The sequence below is a fragment of the Aegilops tauschii genome, chromosome 5 (genome assembly GCF_002575655.3).
Source record: "Aegilops tauschii subsp. strangulata cultivar AL8/78 chromosome 5, Aet v6.0, whole genome shotgun sequence".
NCBI lineage: Eukaryota > Viridiplantae > Streptophyta > Magnoliopsida > Poales > Poaceae > Aegilops > Aegilops tauschii.
Window position 1 is genome coordinate 49,118,079 of NC_053039.3, and position 27,626 is coordinate 49,145,704.

The 27,626-nt window shown below is 43.2% G+C and overlaps 1 protein-coding gene across 1 annotated transcript; it reads left to right on the plus strand.

Moving 5' to 3' along the window:
- The first annotated feature begins 5,986 nt into the window (after nucleotides 1-5,986).
- Nucleotides 5,987-9,803, plus strand: LOC109753822 (bidirectional sugar transporter SWEET16). The gene is made up of 6 exons (XM_020312747.4): nucleotides 5,987-6,254; nucleotides 6,394-6,430; nucleotides 6,540-6,753; nucleotides 7,735-7,899; nucleotides 9,338-9,457; nucleotides 9,544-9,803. Exons 1-6 carry the CDS (start codon nucleotides 6,221-6,223, stop codon nucleotides 9,709-9,711), a joined length of 738 nt encoding a protein of 245 aa, XP_020168336.1. The 5' UTR covers nucleotides 5,987-6,220; the 3' UTR covers nucleotides 9,712-9,803.
- Nucleotides 9,804-27,626: the final 17,823 nt, after the last annotated feature.

Genomic DNA, 27,626 nt, shown 5'->3' on the forward strand with positions numbered 1-27,626 from the left:
CGCGCCATAGGGGGGAGTCCTACTCCCACCGGGAGTAGGACTCCTCCTTTCCTTGTGGGAGTAGGAGAAGGGAAGGGGGAAGGAGAAAGAAGGAAGGGTGCGCCCCCCTTCCCTAGTCCAATTCGGACCAGACCATGGGGAGGGGTGCGGCCACCTTTTGATGCCTTTCTCTCCTTTCCCGTATGGCCCATTAAGGCCCAATACGAATTCCCGTAACTCTCCGGTACTCCGAAAAATTCCCGAATCACTCGGAACCTTTCCGAAGTCCGAATATAGTCGTCCAATATATCGATCTTTACGTCTCGACCATTTCGAGACTCCTCGTCATATCCCCGATCTCATCCGGGACTCCCAACTCCTTCGGTACATCAAAACTCAATAAAACTGTCATCGTAACGTTAAGCGTGCGGACCCTACGGGTTCGAGAACTATGTAGACATGACCGAGACACGTCTCCGGTCAATAACCAATAGCGGGACCTGGATGCCCATATTGGCTCCTACATATTCTACAAAGATCTTTATCGGTCAGACCGCATAACAACATACATTGTTCCCTTTGTCACCGGTATGTTACTTGCCCGAGATTTGATCGTCGGTATCTCGATACCTAGTTCAATCTCGTTACCGGCAAGTCTCTTTACTCGTTCCGTAACACATCATCCCGCAACTAACTCATTAGTCACAATGCTTGCAAGGCTTATAGTGATGTGCATTACCGAGTGGGCCCAGAGATACCTCTCCGACAATTGGAGTGACAAATCCTAATCTCGAAATACGCCAACCTAACAAGTACCTTTGGAGACACCTGTAGAGCACCTTTATAATCACCCATTTACGTTGTGATGTTTGGTAGCACACAAAGTGTTCCTCCGGTAAACGGGAGTTGCATAATCTCATAGTCATAGGAACATGTATAAGTCATGAAGAAAGCAATAGCAACATACTAAACGATCGAATGCTAAGCTAACGGAATGGGTCAAGTCAATCACGTCATTCTCCTAATGAGGTGATCTCGTTAATCAAATGACAACTCATGTCTATGGCTAGGAAACATAACCATCTTTGATTAACGAGCTAGTCAAGTAGAGGCATACTAGTGACACTCTGTTTGTCTATGTATTCACACATGTATTATGTTTCCGGTTAATACAATTCTAGCATGAATAACAAACATTTATCATGATATAAGGAAATATATAATACTTTATTATTGCCTCTAGGGCATATTTCCTTCAGTCCGCCTCCTACTCCTCCCCCGCGTGGTACTCGACCTTGTTTCGCACGTTTTGTTGGACGGGTGTCTAGACCCGCCAATCCTTTGGCCTTCTTGGCGGTTGTGGCAACCGATGAAGGAGCGCCCACCGCTTTCACCGCTCGAGCAATTTGATCATTGTACAGATCATTCACTTTTTTCAAACTTTCCTTTGGAATCTTGTTGCTACCTGTCATGTTTCAATCACCTGATACGAAGAAGAACAAACCAGTTAGTACAGATGATACAACTTGATGTAAATACAATAAATATATCACATATGAAGAATAAATGGAATTTTCACAATAATACATATAGTTGTTACACAAACAAATACATAGAGTTGTTGCACACATGAATACATAGAGTTGTTGCACACACGAATACATAGAGTTGTTACACACACACGAATACATAGAGTTGTGACACACATACATAGAGTTCTCACACGATTACATGGAGTTGTTAGAAATAAGGGTCAATATTAGGTGCAACATTTGGATCAGGGCTTTCATCATCGCTATCACGCCCGTTTGTACATTCATCCTCGAAGTCTTCAGGGGGGCCCTCATCCTCATGTTTTTTTGCTTTCATTTTGAAAATGACCCCCTCTTGGATGCTTGTCACGCTCCGCCACTGCCACTAGGGGCTAGTAATTGCAAGTAGGCACCATCTTGCCGAGGAATTTAATACCATGGCAAAACTGGCTACAAAACAACCAAACCTGAAATTGTGGGTCAAGTTCATCATAATATGCTGCTGTATACTACTGTAATGTACAGTTTTCAGCCTATTTTTCCTGTTTTTGAGGAGTTGATATTGTCCAATGCATGATAATATGCCCATGTTGCTTATGTATATTTTCAGCTATTGTAATGTATAGTTTTCCGCCTATTTTTCATATATTTGAACAATTCATATTGTCCAGTGCATGATAATATGCTCCTGTTGCCTATGTACTCTTTTCAGTCAATTTTTCATGTATTTTGGACAAGTGGTATGGTTAATATTCACCATATATATTTTGTTTTTCAGATTCTGATGGGAGCACTGGTAGTAAGTACCAGAGAGTCCCAACTGGTAGGACCGAGTCATCCGCCTCCCATCAGGCCACAACCGAGGCATCGTCATCATCGGATGGCGATGCCGAAGTGGACTTAGATGCACCAGATCCGATGGTGGAGGCCGACATGGAGGCCTCGGACGGCTCGGGGTCTACCTCGAGCAACACTGCCAAGAGGAAGAAATCCGGGCGTGGTCCGGGGGGTCCCGGAACCAACTGCTGCCAGCAACCGTCCTGTCATTTGCCCGACAGGAGAGGGGTAAGCGAGCATTACCTACACAACAAGGATGAGCACGATGTCACCATGGCCACTCGGGACATCAATGCTTTTTTTTGTAAGTATCTTGACTCCGACCACTGCATTTTTCCATATCCAAATCCTTGCTTGCGTGGATGGTGAGAAGATGCCATATGCTTTCTTGTAGCAAACATTTGCTTGCGTGGATGGTGAGCAACAGAAGGCGATCAAAGGCATCGTGAAATCTGCCCGAAAGATACTCTCTGACACCAAGCACACGCTGCGGTACAAAGCCGTGATGCAGTGTCGGCCGCTCGATGACAAGGGAGAGAAGATGACAAGGAAGACTGCTTGCCAGACCAACTTGTCGCGAGAAGAATACCTGTCAGTGGTAAGTGACTACATCGGTTGCTAGTACTTTGATTCATCCCTCTTGTTCCTCAATTATTCGATTTTGTCTGACTAGGTGAAGAACCCTGGATGAAGGACGATTGTTGGGAGGCCCTGGTTGACATGTGGTGTGACCCAGCATGGCAGGCGCAACATGTGGAGAAGGGAAACGATCGAGCCAAAATGCCAGGCCCGGCTCATGTCTAGGGGAGCCGGAACCTAACCGCTCTCAAGCAACACATGGTATGTGGATTAAGATGTTAAGTTTTTCGCACGGTGCATCTTGGTTCATTAAACTTGATGGTTAATTTTGCAGGAGGCGAAGGTTGGTCGCCCGGTCCACATCCTGGAAGCCTGGAAAGAAGGCCACAAGGGGAAGGATGGTGCCGAGTTCTGCAGCAAGTCGGCGGAGGAGAAGTGAGGGACCTTCAAAGAGGTTTTCCAGGAGGTGCACGGGCAGGAAGCAGAACCTATGTCCAAGCCCCTTGATCCTGAGCTTCTCATCATTGCTGGCGAGGGGAAGGGCCATGGCCGCCACCTCCTTTGCAACGGGGCGATCGCCACCTCCTCGCATCGCAAGTTGCACGAGATACGCGCGTCGAGCACCAGCTCAACTCCGTCCATACGGAGTCGCCCAACCGCCGCATCACGTGAGATAGCGCGTCTCAAGGTTAGCATCCTAACCTTTCATTTATGTCCATGCCTCGAAATAGCACCGTTCCAACCTATATGAGCCTAATGCCATGTTACAGGATTTAATGGCGCAGCGGGCTGTTGAAGAGGAGCAAAGGCGGCAGGCTGGGCAGGAGTCCAGTGAAAAGGAATGGGAAGACACGAACAAGAGGTTGAAGCTGCTTGAGGATCAACTACAGGTAGAACATTATCTAAACTAGAGTAGAAGATTCATTACATAGGGACGAACCGCCCTCAAGTGACTCTACTCTTATAGGTTCTTATGCAATCTCGAAGCAGTGCAAGTGATGCCCCTCCTCCTCCTCTGGAATGTTAACTCGATGGCCTCTCCTCCTTAAGATGATCTATATATGAACAAGTGTACTTCTATTGTGACGTGCATGTGTTTTGCAAGTAGTGACAATATGTATGAATTTGCGACTTGTGTGTGACGTTTACTAGGATAATACATTCGACTTGTGTGTGACAATATGTGGACTATCCCTAATTATGCCTATATATATGTGGACTAGATCAAATTATGCCTATATATGATCAAATTATGCCTATATATGTGTGGACTAGATCAAATTATGCCTATATATGATCCTTCTACCAAGTACTTATTTTTATCTGTAGGGATCAGAAAAGAAATAGCTTAAACAGCAGAATGGATGGGAAAGATTTCCGAGAGCAACACTCGGAAAACTACATATTACCGAGAGCTACTCTCGAAAACATGGTCGTCTGGGAGACCTCCTGTTGTGCCACAACTTTTCCGAGAGCAGCTCTCGGAAAAGAAGGCGACATTGCCGAGACCAGCTCTCGGCAAAGCTATGTAAACTGTCAGCTCCCATGTGGACCACGCTGTCCTACTGGTCAGGAGGATCGCCGAGAGCAGCTCTCGGCAAACATATCGTCATTTTTTTTCAAGAATATTTAGGAAGTTATTTAAAACTTTTACTGATAAATGTGACCAGTGGGACCACATGTCAGTTAGAAAGAACACACACAAAAAAAGAAAATATATAGGATGTTGCATATGCTTTGCCGAGTGTCGGGCTGCGACTCTCGGTAAAGTACGCAGTAACTGACGGAGCCGTCTGTTGCGGACGGGCATGCCGCGTGGCTCCTCTTTGCCGTTAGCGGCTCTCGGTGTCTGCAGGGTTTGCCGTGCGGTGCCTCTTTGCCGTGAGGCAGTGACAGCAAAGATGGCAGTTTGCCGTGAAGCTGGGTTTGCCGAGAGTGACACTCGGCAAAGTTTGCTTTGCCGAGTGTCCGTATTTTAGCACTCGGCGAAGAGTATTACACCCGGCGTACGTGAAAATTCCAGTAGTGAATGTGCTCCACAGCTTTGTTCATGACTGGACCACTCTTTTGATCAACTAACCGACGAATTTTGCTATGAAAACAAGTAATAATGACGTCCATAATTGGTTTCCGGAAATTGTCTTTTGGTACTCCCTACGTCTAGGTGCATACGTCATCTTAAGTTGTGCACCGCGACCTAAGATGAGGTGCATAAGTCAAAACGGAGATAATTGATAAAGAACTTAATGTTTATTTGTTAATTAATAACATTGCATGCAATGAACTAATCACTGCATGTCGTGTTTGGTAGTCTCAAGTCATTGAAAGCATACATGTCCCACATATCTTATTGGTTGTTTTTTCTTTTTTTTTCCCGAAAAGGGGGGATTCCCCGGACATATCTTATTGGTTGATTCCTTTATTTATTTCAAGAACAAGAAACGAAGTGTGAGTTAATGCGCCGTGCCTAAGTGTTTTTAAATTATTTGATTTTTGTAACGTGACTTATACACCTAGAAGGAGGAAATATTGGATTTTGGACAGCGAAGTCTCTCAGGCTTTATGACGAAAACCACCCGTAAATAGTGATTCCATTAGTAGGGTGTGCAGAATATTCAGAAACACCAGACCTTGGCCAGATTAGCTAATTCGGTGTTGTTGGCTTAAGCAGGAATCAAAAACAGTAGAGCAGCAAGCACAAGTCTCTCACAGATGAGAGTCTATAAGATCTCATAGGACAAACGGTGGATTATTTATCTTTTTGGAAAACAAAAGGTGGAGTCATATGTGAAAATGCATTCAGATCGTAATCTCAAACATCAAACCTAAGGCGAAAAGAAGGAGACAAACAAACATGACATGGTCTCAAGAAAGAAGGAAAAGGAACCCAAGGACGTATATATGGTAAGCACCGTTGACAAAGATGAAGAAATCAAAACGGAGATAATTGCAAAGCTAGAAAACAAGGCAGGGGGAAATAAGCACGCCTGCCGATCTCTGCCTTTTGATCAGCTGGATCGGCCGGTGGCGTTGCTCACAAGTTATACTATTCTCGTGTTGCACGAGGCAGGAGGAGTACGTAGGACCAGAGCTCCAATTTGTGGCCTCCTGTCTCTCTCACACAGCACAGGCGCAGGCTTGGTCGTGCTGCGCTGTTCGATGGATGCCCTTTTATTTTGGAGGAGCTCGTCCTTTCGTCCTCCTCATTAAGTTTGATGCACCTCTTCTTCCTCCTCCCTTCCACCGGAGCCGGGTTTATCTTTGGCTAGCTGCCACCTGCGCCTCTGCGCGCCATGAACTCCACTCTCTTCATCATCGGCGTCATAGGTATGCCGGCATGCGCATGCATGAATTCCTCTCTCTCTCTCTCTCTCTCTCTCTCTCTCTCTCTCTCTCTCTCTCTCTCTCTCTCTCTCTCTCTCTCTCTGTTCTTTGACCATACGGCTTGGATCTTTGTGTGCTGCAGGGAACATCATCTCGGTTCTGGTCTTCATTTCTCCCATGTAAGAAGAGAATCAGATCAGTTCATGCATGCATTTATACGTACAGAAGCATTTCTTTTGTTTCCCTTGCTGCTTACACGGCTGCCTGCCGGCGTATATGGTGGCACAGCCCGACGTTCTGGAGGATCGTGAGGAGCAGGTCTACGGAGGACTTCGAGGCGGCGCCGTACGTGCTCACGCTGCTCAACACGCTGCTATGGCTCTACTACGGCCTCACCAAGCCCGACGGCCTGCTCATCGCCACCGTCAACGGCTTCGGGGCCGTCATGGAGACCATCTACCTCGTGCTCTTCCTCGTCTACGCCGCCGACAAAGGCAAAAGGGTACGTAGTACGTACGTGAGGTCACACGGTCTACAAATACAACCCATCTGTTTCTTTTTAGGCAGCAATTTACTCCTGAATTTGCTCTTTCTATCCGAATTAATTGACGCAACCTCTATACAATGTCCATTTTACATTATATACACTAGAGGCTGCGTCAATTAATCCCGGTCAGATGGAGTACTTCTTCTTTGAACACATAAATTGTATTACTACGAGTACAATCAGGATTATATCCCCTAAACTGTTTGGTTAATTGAACGTTTCTCGTTAAGGGAGTTATAGGAGTCGCTTCCCCGTAAATGGGAGTAGCTTGTCTTGACCGAGTTAGTTGCTTCCTCATTAAGGGAACAATTAATAAGGGTGCTCATGTAATTTCATACTCTAACGTATTATATAAACCAAAGTATAAAAAACTACAGTAATTTTGCATGTAGGTGTGAGATATCATAGTTTTATCAAAACAGAGTATTTTTGGAGTATTCACAATACATAGAACCTGTTTGGCTGTTGCCGCATAATGCTGTAAATTTTGCTGTTTAGCCGTTGCGTTTAAGCACTCAGTAGCTCTGTTTTTTAAAAAGAGGTTTGGGATACTTTTTTTTATGCAGAGAAAAAAACTGCAGTTTGTCCAATACTACAGTATTAAAAGCAAAGTTGTTAGGGGCAACCAAACAGCTCATTGTAAATAAAACTATGGTAATCTAAAAAACTGTAGTATTCTCAAAATACTTAGAAAATACTTTGCTATCAAATGGGGCGTAAACTATTTAATTAGTGGCTACCTTTAGTCGCAACATATCTTTCATATGAATTGTGTGTGTTGAGTCGCATTCTTTCCCTTCCGTCGACTTGTTTCAGTTGTGTTAATGTTGTTACTTTTTATACCTTTTCTCAAGTTACTCTAACAGTACACTACTGTATTTCTTTTTGCCAATTTTATGATATAGTTTGTTTGTGGGAATGTCATTAATTTTACAGGTGAAAACCGCAAAGTTGGTGGCAGTGTTGGACATTGGGTTTTTCGGGGTCGTTTTCGCAGCCACAACATTTGCCATTGGTGGGCTGGACATAAAAATCATGGTTATTGGCTTGATATGTGCATGCCTTAGCGTGTTCATGTACGGGTCCCCACTCGCTGCCGTGGTAAGGTCATTCAACAAACAAATAAATTGATCACCATACTTTACTTAGCTATTTAGGTTTCTATATGTACTGGATTGTGATGATTTTTTTAGAAATATTTTCTGTTTTTCTATTGTTCCGGTGACTGACGTAGAGTGGCCTTGGGATATAGGGTGTTTAATTGCGCTACGTGGACAATTTATTTTCTAAAGGACATATGTAATTGAAAAATAATTGTTTAAGTAGTTAAATCCTAGCAAATAACTCGCTTTGAAACAATGCTAGCTAGGAGCAAAACTACTCAACTTTAAGGAGTACTAGCTGTAATTTTCCCACAGAAAAATAATCCCTAGATATAACCAACACCCATAAACATCTTCTTTCAAGTTGTATAGTACTCCAAAAGTATGGATGTGTGCATCGGAAGATGCAGAGGCCGGGGCTAAACCCTCCTTTTTTTTGAAAAAACTACAAAAGTTATACCAATATAAGCATCTTTCGGACAAAAGTCAAATGGTATGTTTGTTTTTGCAACATAAAACTTATATTGTGTAAGTAAATTGTGTGGTCAAATTTAGGCTCAATTTTTTTAGGTGGCCTTGTATATCTTCACAGCGGAGTTGAACAATAAAATGTACTAACAATCCTGCACAAAACTATAGTACAATATGGAATATACAACGAATAGTATTTATAAAAGATTGATCCATATTTTTATGCAACCAGATCTTAATTCGATGTGGGAAAGTACTACAAGATCATCTCTAATCATATACTACATACATACATACACACACACACATCATGAGATAGCCATTTTGTTGGGATACGCAAGATTTTGGTTAAACTATACAGGTTCCACTAGCTAACACTTTCTTGTACGGCATGTGTACACCTTGCGTCCAGACAAGAGATGTACATATGGGTAGATCAAGATATATAAGTCGTCTTATAAAACGAAACCGTAGGTGGGAACACGGTATGTGGAATGTAATCCATGGATGTCATGTTGAATCTTCTATTTTATTTTCTTGGCTGGGAGATCTGATGCGGGTTGTTTGATTGGACGCTGAAGTCTGAGCTACTATTTCCAGAGGAAACAGCCAGCCAAAGCAGTAGCTGGCTGACAGATATCTTTGTGCTGCATGGACCTAAGCTAGCGAATAATTATAGTAGTAGTTGGCGAATTGCAGTACAGATTTTCTTTCCTAAAGCTCACCGCTACGTGCATATCATCACTATCATCCGGACAACGATGAATTTTAGCATGCCCACTCTCAGCCGTAGCTACGTGCAAGTGGGCCAGGAGCTTGATTGAAAAGGCCGGCCAGCTGCACGGGCTGTTTTCGTTTTCGCGGGCTTGGTTGTCACTTCCACGTCGCCTGTCTGCCCCGCTAATAATTCTCTCTCGACCATGGTACTGCTCCTGATAAACGTGTGTAAATTTGTGGCGGAGCAGAGAAGGGTGATCACCTCAAGGAGCGTGGAGTACATGCCCTTCTTCCTCTCCTTCTTCCTCTTCCTCAATGGAGGAGTCTGGGCCACGTATGCCATACTCGACAAAGATGTCTTCCTTGGGGTAAGATCAGAAGCACTTACATGTCTTATAGGAGTACTTATAATCAGGTTACTGAAAACGGCAGAATGTTAACCCTCTTCATGCAGGTCCCTAATGGAACAGGCTGCTTCTTGGGCGCCATCCAGCTGGTTATCTATGCGGTGTACATGAACAGTAGGGTCGCCTCTCACTCTCATGGCAGCGACGAAGCAGCTTCCCTTTTGTCCTCTGAGGCCAGCAAACATGGCCAGCACGATGCATCCACTCGTGTTTAGTGATTGTGTAAAATTATGTAATTTTCGCCGAGTAAAGCCCAATTCTTATCACATACTTTGATATTTTTTAAAGCTAGTTAGAGCATCTTCAACCGGAAATCTCACTTTATCCCCATTTGTTCGGACGAGCAGCCCGAATATGGCCCGGACAGGAGAGAATGAAAAATTTCACCCAACTGGACCCCCTCCCACCCACTTTATCCCTATATGCCCCCTTCAACTGGATCTCTCCTCAACGTTGTTTGTAGACCCTCAAACTTAGCCCATATGTGAGGAGCATATGAGGGTGTCCGGGCATGTCCAAGCAGTCCGCCATGTCGGATCCGGCCCACCCGGACCACTTTCTCTTTATTCTTTCTTCCATCCCTCTCCCTCCCCTCTCTCCGCCCCTCTCTTCATCCTCACCAATCATATGCATGTGATTCTTATGGTCCTTGCTTCGGATCTTGCCTCCCCCCCTCCCCCCGTTGCAAAAGCAGTTCTTCTGTAGTATTAATCATAGGACAAGTGGATTGAGTTGCTGAAATGGGGGGCTGATGTTGTATGATCAATGGAAGTAGAAGGTGTGGAATTAGTGGATCAGGACCACGACCAGGGGTCAAGGGCTGTTGTACTGGGTCCACAAGTTGAGCGGGTTGGCTGGAACCTGAGGAGGTTTAAAAGAGAGAAAAACAACAAAAAATACCAATAGAACTTTGAAAGTTTGTCCTATCAGCATTAGTTAGCTTTCGCTAATCCCGAGCTTGAACAAAAGTGAATGCCTGTGGGGAAACGAAGAAGCCCTAGTTGCTGCCCTAGCCAGAAAGAATGCGAGAGTGAGCCATTCATACGTCAAAGAGTGATTAGTTTTTTAAGTTAGCCCATCAAATTAAGAGGAAAAAGTTGGAAGCACCAAAGTTAGAGAAGGCCCAAGACAAACAAGAATAGTCAGTCAACACCGATCAGGCAGGAGACAAACAATGAGCGCTCCATCATGTAATGGTTTAGAAGAGTCACAACCCTGCTCCCGCCCAGGTTTTTCCCCTTTTCATTTATTTCCCTCGGAGCGCAAGGGGAAACAGGATTGAGAATGAGTTAAAACACAGGGAGCATCAAGCATAGGCAATAGTTTTTGTAGGGGTGGGGCGCAAGCAAGCGTTTTCAGGCTTAGCTAGCTATCCTACTCACCAAAGACTAGAGATTTGCCTTTGGAGCGCCAGTAGCACAGGGCGACTGGGCCAGCCCCAGACATATAGGGAAAAGGTATGGGGTCATGGCTGCGTGCACGGACAAATGAGGGCTTGGAGTGGACACACTCGGACACTATCTAGGTGCGCCAACTAACGTATAGGGTGGCAAATTAGCCCATCCCGCGAACTGTTTTCATCTGATTTCCCTATTTACTGAAAGTTTTATCTGTTTTTATTTTGTTTAGCAAAAGTTTCACTAGTTTTCCGCAAGTTTGAGAGTGGTCTAGGTGGGCCTCAGTCGTTTGATAAATATGACATGCCACGTTGTGGTTTCTCCTTGTGTATTTTTTTCGTGTGTGGATTGGTTTGCACCTTAATAAGCTGAACTTGTCCCACACACCGACATGCAAATGTTTAGCAAAACCAATTGAACGATGTCGGCTGTATGTGCACCTGACCACTATGAAGAAAACCATGTCTAACTAAGTTATTCAGTCGGTTCATGTGAGGAAACCGCTAGACGAAACCATGGCATGGCATGTCACATATACCTGTTGACAAGACCCGTCTGTTAGGTCACTCTCCAAATTTTATGAAGGAGAAAATTGGCAATCCTTTCTCTAAATGGGGAAATCCGAATGAAAACTAGTTAGCGTAAAAATGTCAAAGTAAAGGGTAAAAGTTAGAAGCACTTTTTTTTGACAATATGACCATGTGTAAAAACTATATATGTACATATTTACTGATGCAACAAAAAACATGCTGATTGGGCCACATTGCTACGTCTCGCTCTTTGCAAACAATACACATCGTTCGCCCGCACTCCGTCTCACACGGGCCTGCCCATTATGCCATTTCCCCCTTCAGCCCTCGCTAGCTCCCAAGGGCTAAATCGTCAAACATAGTGCATTTTGGTATTCAGCGCCTACATCCCTCCCGGTCACTTCCATAGTGGGCCAGCCCTTATAGCATTTCTTTTTTGTACCGGTTGGTAACCTTCTACAAGGTTCCATCGGTTTTCTATCATGGTTTTCCCGGGATGGGTTTGGTTGTTTTTTCTTGTTATTTTTACTTATAGTTTCCTTTTTTTCTTTTTTACTTTCTTGTCCTTTTCGTTTTCTAATTCGCAAACCCTTTTCAATTTTGTCAACATTTTTTCAAAATCAAGAATATTTTTTCACATCAACAAACGTTTCCAAATTTATGTTGTTTGCAAATTTGTTAAAAAAATCAAATTCACAAAACATTTTTCAAATTTGTGAACTGTTTTAAATTGATTAATTTTTTAAAAATTGCAAAGTTTATAAATTTCATGAACTTTTGTAAAATTCTTGAGCTTTTTTAAAAATTCACGATTTGTTTTGAAATGTGTGAACATCTTTTAACTCTTTTGAACATAGGATATTTTAATCTATAAAAAACAGATTTTTTTAGGCTGTAGTTTTTCTCTTCAGAACTACGCAACGTTTTGGGGGAAAGAACTATGCTACGCGGGGGGGGGGGGGGGGGGGGTAAGCTTTTTTCAAATTTGTGTACTTTACTAAAAATCTTGAACATTTGTTTTACGTTGTAGAAACCTCACAAATATATTTTTGAAACACGTGAATATTTTTTTAAATGTTACAAATATTTGTTTTGAATGATATGAAACATTTTTCTAAAGTTATGCAGTTTTTTTAATATTCTTTAATCATTTTGTAATGTGCGATATATATTTTCGAAAATTGAGTAAGTTGCTTTCTGAAATATATATTAGAATATTTGAAAATAGCAGCAAAATTAAAAAGGAAATAAATGAACGAACCAACACATGTGTAACGAATCAAGACATGTGTAACTCCCTACTAGGGCGACTCATTAGAGTCGTTCTTGAGGCGACGACACGTTCGGTCTCGCTGCAGGCAAGATTTAGACACACCTCCACCAACTCCTACATGGATAGAACAACACTACAAATATGTTGATCTAAATTAAAATACTACTACCTCCGTTCCTAAATATAAGTCTTTTTAGATATTTCAATATAAACTACATACAAGTGTATATACACATATTTTAGAGTGTAGATTCACCCATTTTGCTTCGTCTGTTCCTAAATATAAGTCTTTCATGAGTTCTAGAGCTAGCTAGCTCGAGTACATAGTACTTCTTGTAAATATAAAAAACAGAGGTCAAAACATATGGACTGAAATCTTAGAGAACTGCTCAAACGAGCATCTCGCCTTCGTTGTGTCCCATGTGAGGGCAAGCCATGCTGTTCTGGTTTGGATCTAACACTGCCTTGTATGCGACATTTGCAACTGCAGTAGCTGCCAGGATACCAATGTTGAAATATATTGCCCATCTCCCTCCATCAGTTCGGATTTTTGGATGAGTTGACTGGAGCATGAATTCAATATGGTATCAGAGCGAAGAGGTCTTGAGTTGAAGACCCTGCCAACGCAGTATTAAATAAACCGATTATGCGGCCTACATCGAACCCGCGTCTAAGGATTAAAATAGTCTAGACGTGAGGGGAAGTGTTGAAATATATTGCCCACCTCCCTTCATTAGTTCGGACTTTTGGATGAGTTGGCTGGAGCATGAATTCAATAACCAATAGGACTAGAGACTTGGATAAGTAATCCTATAGTGCTGTCCTCGGATGCGTTGTAGCCAACAGCTCAGGAAACCAATCTGCTCCACTACTTTGTTCATGGCAGAACCATTGTTTTGATCAACCAACAGACGATTTTTGCTAGAAAAACAAGTAATAATGGAGTTCACAATTTGTTACCGGGACTTGTCACTCATGCTGCATTGTCTTTTGGTATTTGGAGTTTGGGCACCGAAGTCTCTCAAGCTTATGCTGAAACCATCAGTAAATAATGAGATTCCATTAGTAGGGCTGCAGAAGATTCAGAAATACCAGACCTTGGCCAAATCAGCTTTTGTGTCGGTGGCTTAAGCAGAAAACAAAACAGTAGAGTAGCAAGCGCAAGTCTCTCACAGATCACAGTCTATAAGATCTCATAGGACAAACAGTGGAGTTGTAGGAAGCCTTGTAACAGGTCAAATTGCATCCAGATCGCAATCTCAAACATCCAACTTAGGCAAACACAAGAAAATAAACATGAAAATAAGGCACACACAACAAAACAAACATGACACTGTTTCATTCCAGAATAGATCTGCATGGAGTAATCCAAGACGTCTGAGAGATGGCGACTCGGGTGGCTCGGGCGACATTGGTGGCGACCGCGGTGGCGCCCGCGCATGTCGACGGGGGCCCCTCCGCTCCCTTCCTCGCCGGCCCTCCGCTCCTGCTCTGCCCGTCCTTCCCCTGCTCGCCGGCCCCCTTCCCTCGCCGCCGCGCTCCTCTACTTCGGTCCCTGCCCACTACTAGGAAAACGGCTATAGCTAATATGGACATTAATGGCGCACCATGTATGTGGTGCGCCACTGCTATATAGCAGTGACGGACCAGATACAGGTGCGCCATTATTGACATGTTACTAATGGCGCACCTGGTGTGTGGTGTGCTATTACTAGTTTGGAAAAAAAATTGTTAGCAGTGGCGCACCAGGGGAGTAATGGTGCACCTGTACAAAGTACGCCATTACTATGTGTATGACGGGATCAAACCTTGGTCAAACTTAGTAATGGCGCACTTTGCATAGGTGCGCCATTACTATGTCAAACTTAGTAATGACGCACCTACACAAAGTGCACCATTACTAACTTTGACCAATGTTTGACCAAGTCATACACATAGTAATGGCGCACTTTGTGAAGGTGCGCCATTACTAACTTTCTTTGCACCCCCGACCGCCTTTTTAGTTTTAGAAAAAATAAAAGAAAATGATGGAAATGTCAACAAAATAAAAAAAATTAAGTTTCCCATGTGATATGTGCTCTAGTAGTTGGGAAAATTTACAAATATGAATTTCGACTTTATTTGCAAAATCTCTCTGGAATTTAGTAAAATGGGCATAACTTTTGTATACGAACTCGGATTAAAAAGTTTTTATATGAAAAATCATCTACTCGAAAAGTTATATCCGAATTCAACCGGGGGAACCCTGTTGAAGATTTTCAGAATCCCCAAAAACCTAACAGAACGAAAGATACGGGGCTTTTAAAATCTAGAGGGGGGAAAATGGAAAACGTTTCAAACTTACTAGTGGCGCACCATTTGCTAGGTGCGTCACTAGTAGCAGAAAAAAAATTGGTTTCAAATTTTTTTTTTTGGATTTTTTTTTTCAAAATATGATACATAATATGACCGGGAAGTTTGAAATATTTTTTTAAAATTTCATCACACTCATGAACATGAACAAAGTCATAGACATCAACAAGGTTTAATAGGATTGATATGATAGATATATCAACAATTGTCTGTTAAGTGAGGTGGTGCTGGGGTTGGATAGAACTGCGAAGTTAAGCGTGCCTGGAGTAGTGTGAGGATGGGTGACCTTCCGGAAAGTTTGACCACTTAGTGCGATTTGACTTGAGATTAAGCCATAGTGACCCGAGATTAAGAAAAAAAAAGAAAAAAATTAAAAAAAATTCTGAAAAAAATTTGAAAAAATTTGTTAGTAATGGCGCACTATAGGTGCGCCATTACTATCTGTGATAGTAATAGCGCACCTATAGTGCGCCATTACTATTTGTTACTAGTGATGTGGTAATAGTGGCGCACCTATAGTGCGCCATTAATGGCCAAAACAGGTGCGCCACTAATTAACCTTTTCCTAGTAGTGCTAGCCCCGCTCGGCCGGACTTGCTGGGCCGACTGGACGGCCGAGGAGGACCGGGCCGAGGCTGTGGCTGTTGCGGCGGGTCTCCCCCGGTAGCCCCGCCGGTTTGGCGACCGGCTGGCTGAGATAGCCGCGATGGAGTTAGTGCTGCCTCCCTCGACTGCCTCGCCCCCCTCCTTCCCCTTCCTTTGCCGGTGAGGCCCCGCGCCCACCGCGCACCATCTTCCCCATCGTTGCCGGAAGCGCGCCGTGAGGCCGGACGACGCGGCGGTGGGGCTCGAGCCCGTGCTTGGGGGGTGGCCGGAAGGTCGGAAGTCGGCCGCCGCTGGTCTCATGGCGGTGCCCCTCGCCGGCGCTACTTCCCGGGGCGCCTATGTCGGCGTGGATACGCCCGGCGGAGACCATGCTGGTAACCCGGGGGGCCAAAATTCCGCGCTTTCCGCCCCTCCGCGGCGGCGCCGGCCGGTGGCTCGGTGGCATCGGTGATACGTCTCCAACTTATCTATAATTTTTGATTGTTCCATGTTATATTATATTCTGTTTTGGATGATTAACGGGCTTTATTATACACTTTTATATTATTTTTGGGACTAACCTATTAACCGGAGGCCCAGCCCAAATTGCTGTTTTTTTTTGCCTATTTCAGTGTTTCGTAGAAAAAGAATATCAAACGGAGTCCAAACGGAATGAAACCTTCAGGAACGTGATTTCGAAACAAACGTGATCCAGAGGACTTGGAGTGGACGTCAAGCAACAGACGAGGAAGCCACGAGGTAGGGGGGTGCGCCTACCCCCCCAGGGCGCGGCCTCCACTCTCGTGGGCCCCTCGTGGCTCCACCAACCTACTTCTTCCTACTATATATACCTACGTACCCCCAAACCATCAGAAGAGCCCATGAAAACCTAATTCCACCGCCGCAGCCTTCTGTACCCGTGAGATCCCATCTTGAGGCCTTTTCCGGCGTCCTGCCGGAGGGGGCATCGATCACGGAGGGCTTCTACATCAACACCATAGCCTCTCCGATGATGTGTGAGTAGTTTACCTCAGACCTTCGGGTCCATAATTATTAGCTAGATGGCTTCTTCTCTCTCTTTGGATTTCAATACAAAGTTCTCCTCGATTCTCTTGGTGACCCATTTGATGTAACTCTTCTTTTGCGGTGTGTTTGTCGAGACCGATGAATTGTGGGTTTATGATCCAGATTATCTATGAACAATATTTGAATCTTCTCTGAATTCTTTTATGTATGATTGGTTATCTTTGCAAGTCTCTTCGAATTATCAGTTTGGTTTGGCCTACTAGATTGATCTTTCTTGCAATGGGAGAATTGCTTAGCTTTGTTGGGGAACGTAGTAATTTCAAAAAAATTCCTACGCACACGCAAGATCATGGTGATGCATAGCAACGAGAGGGGAGAGTGTTGTCCACGTACCCTCATAGACCGACAGCGAAAGCGTTATCACAACGCGGTTGATGTAGTCGTACGTCTTCATGATCCGACCGATCAAGTACCGAACGTACGGTACCTCCGAGTTCTACACACGTTCAGCTCGATGACGTCCCTCGAACTCCGATCCAGCCGAGTGTTGAGGGAGAGTTTCGTCAGCATGACGGCGTGGTGACGATGATGATGTTCCACCGACGCAGGGCTTCGCCTAAGCTCCGCAACGGTATTATCGAGGTGTAATATGGTGGAGGGGGGCACCGCACACGGCTAAGAGATCTCAAGGATCAATTGTTGTGTCTCTGGGGTGCCCCCTGCCCCCGTATATAAAGGAGCAAGGGAGGAGGAGGCCGGCCCTAGGAGAGGGTGCACCAAGTATGGAGTAGGATTCCACCTCCCATATGGAATAGGAAAAGAGGAAGGGAAAAAGAGAAGGAAGGAAGGGGGCGGCCCCCTTCCCTAGTCCAATTCGGACCAGACCAAGGGGAGGGGTGCGGCCACCCTTGAGGCCCTTTTTCTTCTTTCCCGTATGGCCCAATAAGGCCCAATACGTATTCCCGTAACTCTCCGGTACTCCGAAAAATACCCGAATCACTCGGAACCTTTCCGAAGTCCGAATATAGTCGTCCAATATATCGATCTTTACGTCTCGGCCATTTCGAGACTCCTCGTCATGTCCCCGATCTCATCTGGGACTCAGAACTCCTTCGGTACATCAAAACTCAATAAAACTGTCATCGTAACGTTAAGTGTGCGGACCCTACGGGTTCGAGAACTATGTAGACATGACCGAGACATGTCTCCGGTCAATAACCAATAGAGGGACCTGGATGCCCATATTGGCTCCCACATATTCTACGAAGATCTTTATCGGTCAGACCGCATAACAACATACGTTGTTCCCTTTGTCACCGGTATGTTACTTGCCCGAGATTTGATCGTCGGTATCTCGATACCTAGTTCAATCTCGTTACCGGCAAGTCTCTTTACTCGTTCCGTAACACATCATCCCGCAACTAACTCATTAGTCACAATGCTTGCAAGGCTTATAGTGATGTGCATTACCGAGTGGGCCCAGAGATACCTCTCCGACAATCGGAGTGACAAATCCTAATCTCGAAATACGCCAACCCAACAAGTACCTTTGGAGACACCTGTAGAGCACCTTTATAATCACCCATTTACGTTGTGACGTTTGGTAGCACACAAAGTGTTCCTCCGGTAAACGGGAGTTGCATAATCTCATAGTCATAGGAACATGTATAAGTCATGAAGAAAGTAATAGCAACATACTAAACGATCGAGTGCTAAGCTAACGGAATGGGTCAAGTCAATCACGTCATTCTCCTAATGAGGTGATCTCATTAATCAAATGACAACTTATGTCTATGGCTAGGAAACATAACCATCTTTGATTAACGAGCTAGTCAAGTAGAGGCATACTAGTGACACTCTGTTTGTCTATATATTCACACATGTATTATGTTTCCGGTTAATACAATTCTAGCATGAATAATAAACATTTATCATGATATAAGGAAATAAATAATAACTTTATTATTGGCTCTAGGGCATATTTCCTTCAGTCTCCCACTTGCACTAGAGTCAATAATCTAGTTCACATCGCCATGTGATTTAACATCAATAGTTCACATCACCATGTGATTAACACCCATAGTTCACATCGTCATGTGAGCAACACCCAAAGGGTTTACTAGAGTCAGTAATCTAGTTCACATCGCTATGTGATTAACACCCAAAGAGTACTACGGTGTGATCATGTTTTGCTTGTGAGATAATTTTAGTCAACGGGTCTGTCACATTCAGATCCGTAAGTATTTTGCAAATTTCTATGTCTACAATGCTCTGCATGGAGCTACTCTAGCTAATTGCTCCCACTTTCAATATGTATCTAGATCGAGACTTAGAGTTATCTAGATTAGTGTCAAAACTTGCATCGACGTAACCCTTTACGACGAACCTTTTGTCACTTCCATAATCGAGAAACATATCCTTATTCCACTAAGGATAATTTTGACCGCTGTCCAGTGATCTACTCCTAGATCACTATTGTACTTCCTTGCCAAAATCAGTGCAGGGTATACAATAGATCTGGTACATAGCATGGCATACTTTATAGAACCTATGGCCAAGGCATAGGGAATGACTTTCATTCTCTTTCTATCTTTTGCCGTGGTCGGGCTTTGAGTCTTACTCAATTTCACACCTTGTAACACAGGCAAGAACTCTTTCTTTGACTGTTCTATTTTTGAACTACTTCAAAATCTTGTTAAGGTATGTACTCATTGAAAAACTTATCAAGCGTCTTCATCTATCTCTATAGATATTGATGCTCAATATGTAAGCAGCTTCACCGAGGTCTTTCTTTGAAAAACTCCTTTCAAACACTCCTTTATGCTTTGAAGAATAATTCTACATTATTTCCGATCAACAATATGTCATTCACATATACTTATCAGAAATGCTGTAGTGCTCCCACTCACTTTCTTGTAAATACAGGCTTCATTGCAAGTCTGTATAAAACTATATCCTTTGATCAACTTATCAAAGCGTATATTCCAACTCCGAGATGCTTGCACCAGTCTATAGATGGATCGCTGGAGCTTGCATATTTTGTTAGCACCTTTAGGATTGACAAAACCTTCTGGTTGCATCATATACAACTCTTCTTTAATGAATCCATTAAGGAATGCAGTTTTGTTTATCCATTTGCCAGATTTCGTAAAATGCGGCAATTGCTAACATGATTCGGACAGACTTAAGCATAGATACGAGTGAGAAACTCTCATCGTAGTCAACACCTTGAACTTGTCGAAAACCTTTTTGCGACAATTCTAGCTTTGTAGATAGTGACACTACTATCAGCGTCCGTCTTCCTCTTGAAGATCCATTTAATCTCAATGGCTCGCCGATCATTGGGAAAGTCAATCAAAGTCCATACTTTGTTCTCATATATGGATCTTATCTCAGATTTCATGGCCTCAAGCCATTTCGTGGAATCTGGGCTCACCATCGCTTCTTCATAGTTCGTAGGTTCGTCATGGTCTAGTAACATAACCTCCAGAACAGGATTACCGTACCACTCTGGTGTGGATCTCACTCTGGTTTACCTACGAGGTTTGGTAGTAAGTTGATCTGAAGTTACATGATCATCATCATTAACTTCCTCACTAATTGGTGTAGGAGTCACAGGAACAGATTTCTGTGATGAACTACTTTCCAATCAGGGAGCAGGTACAGTTACCTCATCAAGTTCTACTTTCCTCCCACTCACTTCTTTCGAGAGAAACTCCTTCTCTAGAAAGGATCCATTCCTAGCAACGAATGTCTTGCCTTTGGATCTGTGATAGAAGGTGTACCCAACTTTCTCCTTTCGGTATCCTATGAAGACACATTTCTCCGATTTGGGTTTGTGCTTTATCAGGATGAAACTTTTTCACATAAGCATCGCAACCCCAAACTTTAAGAAACGACAACTTTGGTTTCTTGCCAAACCACTGTTCATAAGATGTCGTCTCAACGGATTTAGATGGTACCCTATTTAACGTGAATGCAGCTGTCTCTAATGCATAACCCCAAAACGATAGTGGTAGATCGGTAAGAGACATCATATATCGCACCATATCTAATAAAGTACGGTTACGATGTTCGGACACACCATTACACCGTGGTGTTCCAGGTGGCGTGAGTAGTGAAACAATTTCACATTGTTTTAACTGAAGGCCAAACTCGTAACTCAAATACTCTTCTCCACGATCAGATCGTAGAAACTTTATTTTCTTGTTACGATGATTTTCTGCTTCACTCTGAAATTATATGAACTTTTCAAATGTTTCAGACTTCTGTTTCATTAAGTAGATATACCCATATCTGCTCAAATCATCTGTGAAGGTCAGAAAATAATGATACCTGCTACGAGCCTCAATATTCATCGGACCATATACATCTGTATGTATGATTTCCAACAAATCTGTTGCTCTCTCCATAGTTCCGGAGAACGGCGTTTTAGTCATCTTGCCCATGAGGCACGGTTCGCAAGCATCAAGTGATTCCAAAATCCCATCAGTATGGAGTTTCTTCATGCGCTTTACACCAATATGACCTAAACGACAGTGCCACAAATAAGTTGCACTATCATTATTAACTTTGCATCTTTTGGCTTCATTATTATGAATATGTGTATCACTATGATCGAGATCCAACAAACCATTTTCGTTGGTGTGTATGACCATAGAAGGTTTTATTCATGTAAACAGAACAACAATTGTTCTCTAACTTAAATGAATAACCGTATTGCAATAAACATGATCAAATCATATTCCTGCTCAACGCAAACACCAAATAACACTTATTTAGTTTCAACACTAATCCCGAAAGTATAGGGAGTGTGCGATGATGATCATATCAATCTTGGAACTACTTCCAACACATATCGTCACCTCTCCTTTTACTAGTCTCTGTTTATTCTGCAACTCCCGTTTCGAGTTACTACTCTTTAGCAACTGAACCAATATCAAATACCGAGGGGTTGCTATAAACACTAGTAAAGTACACATCAATAACATGTATATCCAATATACCTTTGTTCATTTTGCCATCCTTCTTATCCACCAAATAGTTGGGGTAGTTCTGCTTCCAGTGACCAGTCCCTTTGCAGTAGAAGCACTTAGTCTCAGGCTTAGGACCAGACATAGGCTTCTTCACTTGAGCAGCAACTTGCTTGCTGTTTTTCTTGAAGTTCCCCTTCTATCCCTTTGCCCTTTTCTTGAAACTAGTGGTCTTGTTAACCATCAACACTTGATGTTTTTCTTGATTTCTACCTTCGTCGATTTCAGCATCACGAAGAGCTCGGGAATTACTTTCGTCATCCCTTGCATATTATAGTTCATCACGAAGTTCTACTAACTTGGTGATGGTGACTAGAGAATTCTGTCAATCACTATTTTATCTGGAAGATTAACTCCCACTTGATTCAAGCGATTGTAGTACCCAGACAATCTGAGCACATGCTCACTAGTTGAGCGATTCTCCTCCATCTTTTAGCTATAGAACTTGTTGGAGACTTCATATCTCTCAACTCGGGTATTTGCTTGAAATATTAACTTCAACTCCTGGAACATCTCATATGGTCCATGACGTTCAAAACATCTTTGAAGTCCCGATTCTAAGTCGTTAAGCATGGTGCACTAAACTATCAAGTAGTCATCATATTGAGCTAGCCAAACGTTCATAACGTCTGCATCTGCTCCTGCAATAGGTCTGTCACCTAGCGGTGCATCAAGGACATAATTTTTCTGCGCAGCATTGAGGATAATCCTCAGATCACGGATCCAATCCGCATCTTTGCTACTAACATCTTTCAACATAATTTTTCTCTAGGAACATATAAAAAATAAACACAGGGAAGCAACAACGCGAGCTATTGATCTACAACATAATTTGCAAAATACTATCAGGACTAAGTTCATGATAAATTTAAGTTCAATTAATCATATTACTTAAGAACTCCCACTTAGATAGACATCCCTCTAATCCTCTAAGTGATCACGTGATCCATATCAACTAAACCATGTCCGATCATCACGTGAGATGGAGTAGTTTCAATGGTGAACATGACTATGTTGATCATATCTACTATATGATTCACGCTCGACCTTTCGGTCTCCGTGTTTCGAGGCCATATCTATTATATGCTAGGCTCGTCAAGTTTAACCTGAGTATTCCGCGTGTGCAACTGTTTTGCACCCGTTGTATTTGAACGTAGAGCCTATCACACCCGATCATCACGTGGTGTCTCAGCACGAAGAACTTTCGCAACGGTGCATACTCAGGGAGAACACTTATACTTTGATAATTTAGTGAAGGATCATCTTATAATGCTACCGTCAAACAAAGCAAGATAAGATGCATAAAGGATTAACATCACATGCAATCAATATAAGTGATATGATATGGCCATCATCTTGTGCTTGTGATCTCCATCTCCGAAGCACCGTGCTTGTGATCTCCATCTCCGAAGCACCGTCATGATCACCATCGTCACCGGCGCGACACCTTGATCTCCATCGTAGCATCGTTGTCGTCTCGTCAATCTTATGCTTCTATGATTATCGCTACCGCTTAGTGATAAAGTAAAGCATTACATGGCGATTGCATTGCATACAATAAAACGACAACCATATGGCTCCTGCCAGTTGCCGATAACTCGGTTACAAAACATGATCATCTCATACAACAAATTATATCACATCATGTCTTGACCATATCACATCACAACATGCCCAGCAAAAACAAGTTAGACGTCCTCTACTTTGTCGTTGCAAGTTTTACGTGGCTGCTACAGGCTTAGCAAGAACCGTTCTTACCTACGCATCAAAACCACAACGATAGTTTGTCAAGTTGGTGCTGTTTTAACCTTCGCAAGGACCGGGCGTAGCCACACTCGGTTCAACTAAAGTGAGAGAGACAGACACCCGCCAGTCACCTTTAAGCAACGAGTGCTCGCAACGGTGAAACCAGTCTCGCGTAAGCGTACGCGTAATGTCGGTCCGGGCCGCTTCATCTCACAATACCGCTGAACCAAAGTATAACATGCTGGTAAGCAGTATGACTTATATCGCCCACAACTCACTTGTGTTCTACTCGTGCATAGCATCAACGCATAAAACCAGGCTCTGATACCACTGTTGGGGAACGTAGTAATTTCAAAAAAATTCCTACGCACATGCAAGATCATGGTGATGCATAGCAACGAGAGGGGAGAGTGTTGTCCACGTACCCTCATAGACCGACAGCGGAAGCGTTATCACAACGCGGTTGATGTAGTCGTACGTCTTCACGATCCGACCGATCAAGTACCGAACGTACGGCACCTCCGAGTTCTACACACGTTCAGCTCGATGACGTCCCCCGAACTCCGATCCAGCCGAGTGTTGAGGGAGAGTTTCGTCAGCACGATGGCGTGGTGACGATGATGATGTTCCACCGACGCAGGGCTTCGCCTAAGCTCCGCAACGGTATTATCGAGGTGTAATATGGTGGAGGGGGGCACCGCACACGGCTAAGAGATCTCAAGGATCAATTGTTGTGTCTCTGGGGTGCCCCCTGCCCCCGTATATAAAGGAGCAAGGGAGGAGGAGGCCGGCCCTAGGAGGGGGCGCACCAAGTGTGGAGTCCTACTAGGACTCCCTAGTCCTAGTAGGATTCCACCTCCCATATGGAATAGGAAAAGAGGAAGGGAAAAAGAGAAGGAAGGAAGGGGGCGCCCCCCTTCCCTAGTCCAATTCGGACCAGACCAAGGGGAGGGGTGCGGCCACCCTTGAGGCCCTTTTTCTTCTTTCCCGTATGGCCCAATAAGGCCCAATACGTATTCCCGTAACTCTCCGGTACTCCGAAAAATACCCGAATCACTCGGAACCTTTCCGAAGTCCGAATATAGTCGTCCAATATATCGATCTTTACGTCTCGGCCATTTCGAGACTCCTCGTCATGTCCCCGATCTCATCTGGGACTCCGAACTCCTTCGGTACATCAAAACTCAATAAAACTATCATCGTAACGTTAAGTGTGCGGACCCTACAGGTTCGAGAACTATGTAGACATGACCGAGACACGTCTCCGGTCAATAACCAATAGCGGGACCTGGATGCCCATATTGGCTCCCACATATTCTACGAAGATCTTTATCAGTCAGACCGCATAACAACATACGTTGTTCCCTTTGTCACCGGTATGTTACTTGCCCGAGATTTGATCGTCGGTATCTCGATACCTAATTCAATCTCGTTACCGGCAAGTCTCTTTACTCGTTCCGTAACACATCATCCCGCAACTAACTCATTAGTCACAATGCTTGCAAGGCTTATAGTGATGTGCATTACCGTGTGGGCCCAGAGATACCTCTCCGACAATCGGAGTGACAAATCCTAATCTCGAAATACGCCAACCCAACAAGTACCTTTGGAGACACCTGTAGAGCACCTTTATAATTACCCATTTACGTTGTGACGTTTGGTAGCACACAAAGTGTTCCTCCGGTAAACGGGAGTTGCATAATCTCATAGTCATAGGAACATGTATAAGTCATGAAGAAAGCAATAGCAACATACTAAACGATCGAGTGCTAAGCTAACGGAATGGGTCAAGTCAATCACGTCATTCTCCTAATGAGGTGATCTCGTTAATCAAATGACAACTTATGTCTATGGCTATGAAACATAACCATCTTTGATTAACGAGCTAGTCAAGTAGAGGCATACTAGTGACACTCTGTTTGTCTATATATATTCACACATGTATTATGTTTCCGGTTAATACAATTCTAGCACGAATAATAAACATTTATCATGATATAAGGAAATAAATAATAACTTTATTATTGCCACTAGGGCATATTTCCTTCAAGCTTTGGGTTCAATCTTGCGGTGTCCTTTCCTAGTGACAGCAAGGGCAGCAAGGCACGTATTGTATTGTTGCCATCAAGGATAAAAAGATGGGGTTTATATCATATTGCATGAGTTTATCCCTCTACATCATGTCATCTTGCATAAAGCATTACTCTGTTTTTATGAACTTAATACTCTAGATGCATGCTGGATAGCGGTCGATGTGTCGAGTAATAGTAGTAGATGCAGAATCGTTTCAGTCTACTTGTCGCGGACGTGATGCCTATATACATGATCATACCTAGATATTCTCATAACTATGCTCAATTCTATCAATTGCTCGACAGTAATTCGTTTACCCGCCGTAATACTTATGCTCTTGAGAGAAGTCACTAGTGAAACCTATGGCCCCCGGGTCTATTTTCCATCATATTAATCTTCCAACGCTTAGCTATTTCTATTGCCGTTTATTTTACTTTGCATCTTTATTACTCTTTATCATAAAAATACCAAAAATATTATCTTATCATATCTATCAGATCTCACTCTCGTAAGTGACCGTGACGGGATTGACAACCCCTTTATCGCGTTGGTTGCTAGGTTCTTATTTGTTTGTGTAGGTGCGTGGGACTCGAGCGTAGCCTCCTACTGGATTGATACCTTGGTTCTCAAAAACTGAGGGAAATACTTACGCTACTTTACTACATCACCCTTTCCTCTTCAAGGGAAAACCAACACAGTGCTCAAGAGGTAGCAAGAAGGATTTCTGGCGCCGTTGCCGGGGAGGTGTGCGCCAAGTCAAGTCAAGATTTGACTCCCGCCAACGTAGGATTTCTGGCGGCGTTGCCGGGGAGTCTACGCACAAGTCAAGACATACCAAGTACCCATCACAAACTCTTATCCATCGCATTACATTATTTTCCATTTGCCTCTCGTTTTCCTCTCCCCCACTTCACCCTTGCCGTTTTATTAGCCCTCTTTTCCGTTCGCCTCTTTTTTGCTTGTTTCTTGTTTGCTTGTGTGTTGGATTGCTTGCTTGTCATGATGGCTCAAGACAATACTAAATTGTGTGACTTTGCCAATACCAACAACAATGATTTTCTTAGCACTCCGATTGCTCCTCTTACCGAAGCTGAATCTTGTGAAATTAATGCTGTTTTGTTGAATCTTGTCATGAAAGATCAATTCGCCGGCCTTCCTAGTGAAGATGCCGCTACCCATCTAAATAGCTTCGTTGATTTGTGTGATATGCAAAAGAAGAAAGATGTGGACAATGATATTGTTAAATTGAAGCTATTTCCTTTTTCGCTTAGAGATCGTGCTAAAGCTTGGTTTTCGTCTTTGCCTAAAAATAGTATTGATTCATGGAATAAGTGCAAAGATGCTTTTATATCTAAGTATTTTCCTCCCGCTAAAATCATCTCTCTTGGAAACGATATCATGAATTTTAAGCAACTTGATCATGAACATGTTGCACAAGCTTGGGAGAGGATGAAATTAATGATACGTAATTGCCCTACACATGGTTTGAATCTTTGGATGATTATACAAATTTTTTATGCCGGATTGAATTTTGCTTCTAGAAATCTTTTAGATTCGGCCGCGGGAGGCACTTTTATGGAAATCACTTTAGGAGAAGCTACTAAACTCCTAGATAATATTATGGTCAATTATTCTCAATGGCACACTGAAAGATCTACTAGTAAAGAGGTGCATGCGATAGAAGAACTTAATGTTTTGAGTGGAAAGATGGATGAACTTATGAAATTATTTGCTAATAAGAGTGTTTCTTCTGATCCTAATGATATGCCCTTGTACACCTTGATTGAGAATAATAATGAATCTATGGATGTGAATTTTGTTGGTAGGAATAATTTTGGTAACAACGCGTATAGAGGAAACTTTAATCCTAGGCCGTTCCCTAGTAATTCCTCTAATAATTATGGTAATTCCTACAACAAATCTTATGGAAATTTTAATAAGATGCCCACTGAATTTGAGACTAGTGTTAAAGAATTTATGATTTCTCAAAAGAATTTCAATGCTTTGCTTGAAGAAAAATTGCTTAAAGTTGACGAATTGGCTAGGAACATGGACAGAATTTCTCTTGATGTTGATTCTTTGAAACTTAGATCTATTCCACCTAAGCATGATATC